A 3,055-nucleotide genomic window follows, 5' to 3' on the forward strand; every position below is an offset into this window, starting at 1 on the left:
CAAATAACACTACTGGTTACCTTGAAAAAAGTCACAGTGCGATCATACTTTAGTCGGATATGGGGTACTGGATTTCGGTTTAACATTATTGTTTTATATATAATTTCAAATCTAATGCCTTGGGCTACACCTAGGCTCTAGATTTATTTAAAGAGTCTATATAAAAAAAAGTTTTAATTATTATAAATGAATATCAAACGAGGCTTCTTACAACCTCGACGAAAGTCACAATTAAGCATAGAATTTCAAATATGTAAGATTACTCTAAAACCAGTGCCGACATATGATAGTCATCTATAATATACTGTATCTGATTCTAAATGTACCATAAAATTAAAATATTAATTGAAAATATTGCATGAGGTTCTTATTTCAATGATACATAACACAAATCCCAAATATTTCGTTTGTAAAAAATCAGGTAAGTAGTGTTCCAAAACTGTAAAGAGGTTATGTATCATAGCGTCTTATAAGACGTCGTATATATGAGTTGCTTTTTAGAATACCAATAAAGTTATAATATATTGTATTATACACATATGTTAATATTATTTAGAGAGTAATCATTATAAATATTAATATATATCTGTAGCTGTATACGAACTGTAACTCCTAGTTTGCCATTTATGATCTGATATATTGAATGCGATTTGATATATTGTAATCAAAAATAAATATGACAAAAGATAGTGTTACTAATAACAGAATAACTTAATATAAAAATAATTAATGACGAACAATAATTAATATAGATAACATAATTCACACTTATCTTAGTGCTTTACATAATCACTCTGAAGGCAGGTGTGCCCTCAATTTGATAATCAAATATTAAACTTTATATAAATAGAAGTTGTCCTCAATCTTTAATTGCAAGAATTTATTATATATACCTTATTGAATATGAATGAAATTAAAAAGTGCTGTAATATAGCTTATTCATACTATTCTAAAAAATTTTTTAAATAATAGGGTTTAGAATTGAAGGTCTGATTTGTTTTTGATATTGATATATATTATTAAATATAATAATTAAACCATAAATATAGACAGATCTAACAATGACAGCAATAAATTAAACTATTCGGTATATGATTTTAATGACGAAAATAAATAAATAATAAAATAAAACAAAAATATTCAACAATAATAATAAAAAAACTTGGAAGTATAATTTTTATTTTGTTTACAGCTCTGCTCTATACTAGCGACTAAATTAATTATTATATATTAAAAATTGTTAGAGTTTTAATGTTTAGTTTATAAATGTTATATTAATCATATATACATTTAATTATGTATTCATACATTTATTAATTCATATCAAAACATTATAGCAATAATAAATTGTCTAATATGACTACATCACTTAACGAATGTTAAAGGACTTTCTTTAGAATTTTATTCACTAATTAACTTTAATATTCTAAATATCAATTCCTACAATTTTTTTTTTTTTATTAAAATACTTAAAATATTTATATATTGAATACATTTTAATTATAATTTTTAGCAAGAATTATCCACTCTCTCTTCAATAATTTTATATATTCTGCTTGAAAAATGCACTGAATTGCATCCCTTTCTTGCAACCAAGTAGATATATAGAGAAATAATAAAGTGAACAAGCTTTCATTTTTGGATTCAGATTATTTTCGATAATATATAGTAATACGTGAAAAGAGTTGTTAATAAATTCTAACGTGTATCAACATCAACATAATTGTTTCCTTTAACCTTTTTAAAATTAAAAAACAAAAACATATAATACGATTTAAGTTTTTTTTATATTGAGATCTATATTTGAGATTTATATAGATTACATTTCGTCTTAATTGGCACTATAACAGACGCTTAAATTTTTATTCTACATTTTTCTTTTTTCCCTTTCTCTATTACTGGTAAAGATACAATTATAAAAATGATATTGTATTGATGTTGTAGGTAACACATCAAATTCTACTTCACTTAAATAAAATGAGGAATTAATGCCATAGAAGTTGTAATCTGATCTATTGTTTATGATGTTTGAATGTTTTCAGTACTATATCCATAACTTATTAATATTCCATTTTTAGAAAAATTCATATAATTATTTGCACAAGGTGTACTTGGTCTTATCCACATAACCGCATCAGAAGAATTTCCACTTCCTGTCGCATTCGATCTCGCCTCCGTATTCGGTCCACGACCTGAACCACTTTGTAGATGAATATTATCTTGCATATTAACAGTCATATTAGGATTATTGTGATGAATATTAATTGATTTTTCAATGAAAGTAGGATCTTGTTCAACTAATGTATCAGTTTGATCATCTGCTGATCTAGGTCCTTTGGAGGCTAGTTCGTTATTGGTTCCGGCAGACGAGATGCATCAAAATCTCTTTTTATTGCTGTATGATAATAACCTCTGACCAAGTATATACGTTCTGTGGGAGCATAATCCATGTTTTATATCCTTATTCTTGGAACGCTCTGACTAGGTTGACCCTTTGAACTTTTATTCTTATTAACTTTAATATTACTAACTTGCTTATAATTAACTTCACTCACTTATTTACGCTTTTTGGATCTTAGACCAAGTAAATGAGCTCTGTGAGAGTATAATCTATGTTTTATACCCTTATTCTTGGAACTTTCTGACTAGGTTGCTTTTACTTTTCTTGTCTGAATTTTTATTCTTATTAACTTTATTGTTATTAACTTTATTATTACTAACTTGATTATAATATAACTTTATTCACTTATTTACGCTTTCTGGATCTAAGACCAAGTGAATATACTCTGTGGGAGTATACTCCGTGTTTTATACCCTTATCCTTGAAACTCTTTGACTAGGTTACTCGTCTTTACTTTTACAGTTATTAATTTTATTATTATTAACTCTACTATAATTAACTTTATTCATTTGTTTATGTTTTCCGGGTCTTAGGCTGAGGAAATATGTCTTACGAGAATATAATCCATGTTTTATACTTTTATCTATTAATCTCTGTGACTAGGTTGACTGTTTTAAAATTTTTTATAATTAACTTTATTATGATAGAGCCCTG

At 25.9% G+C, this 3,055-nt stretch overlaps 1 protein-coding gene across 1 annotated transcript in view; it reads right to left on the bottom strand.

The window, feature by feature from the left end:
* Positions 1–2,450, bottom strand: part of LOC119679309 (protein rhomboid-like) — a 27,036-nt gene extending 24,586 nt beyond the window's left edge. The window contains exons 1-2 of the mRNA XM_038091586.1: positions 2,411–2,450; positions 2,101–2,342 (exon numbers count right to left, since the gene is read on the bottom strand). Of these exons, the coding sequence (XP_037947514.1) occupies positions 2,101–2,342; positions 2,411–2,450 (282 nt within the window). The remainder of the gene's footprint in view (positions 1–2,100; positions 2,343–2,410) is intronic.
* Positions 2,451–3,055: the final 605 nt, after the last annotated feature.

Source organism: Teleopsis dalmanni, chromosome 1 (assembly GCF_002237135.1).
Source record: "Teleopsis dalmanni isolate 2A chromosome 1, ASM223713v2, whole genome shotgun sequence".
Lineage (NCBI taxonomy): Eukaryota > Metazoa > Arthropoda > Insecta > Diptera > Diopsidae > Teleopsis > Teleopsis dalmanni.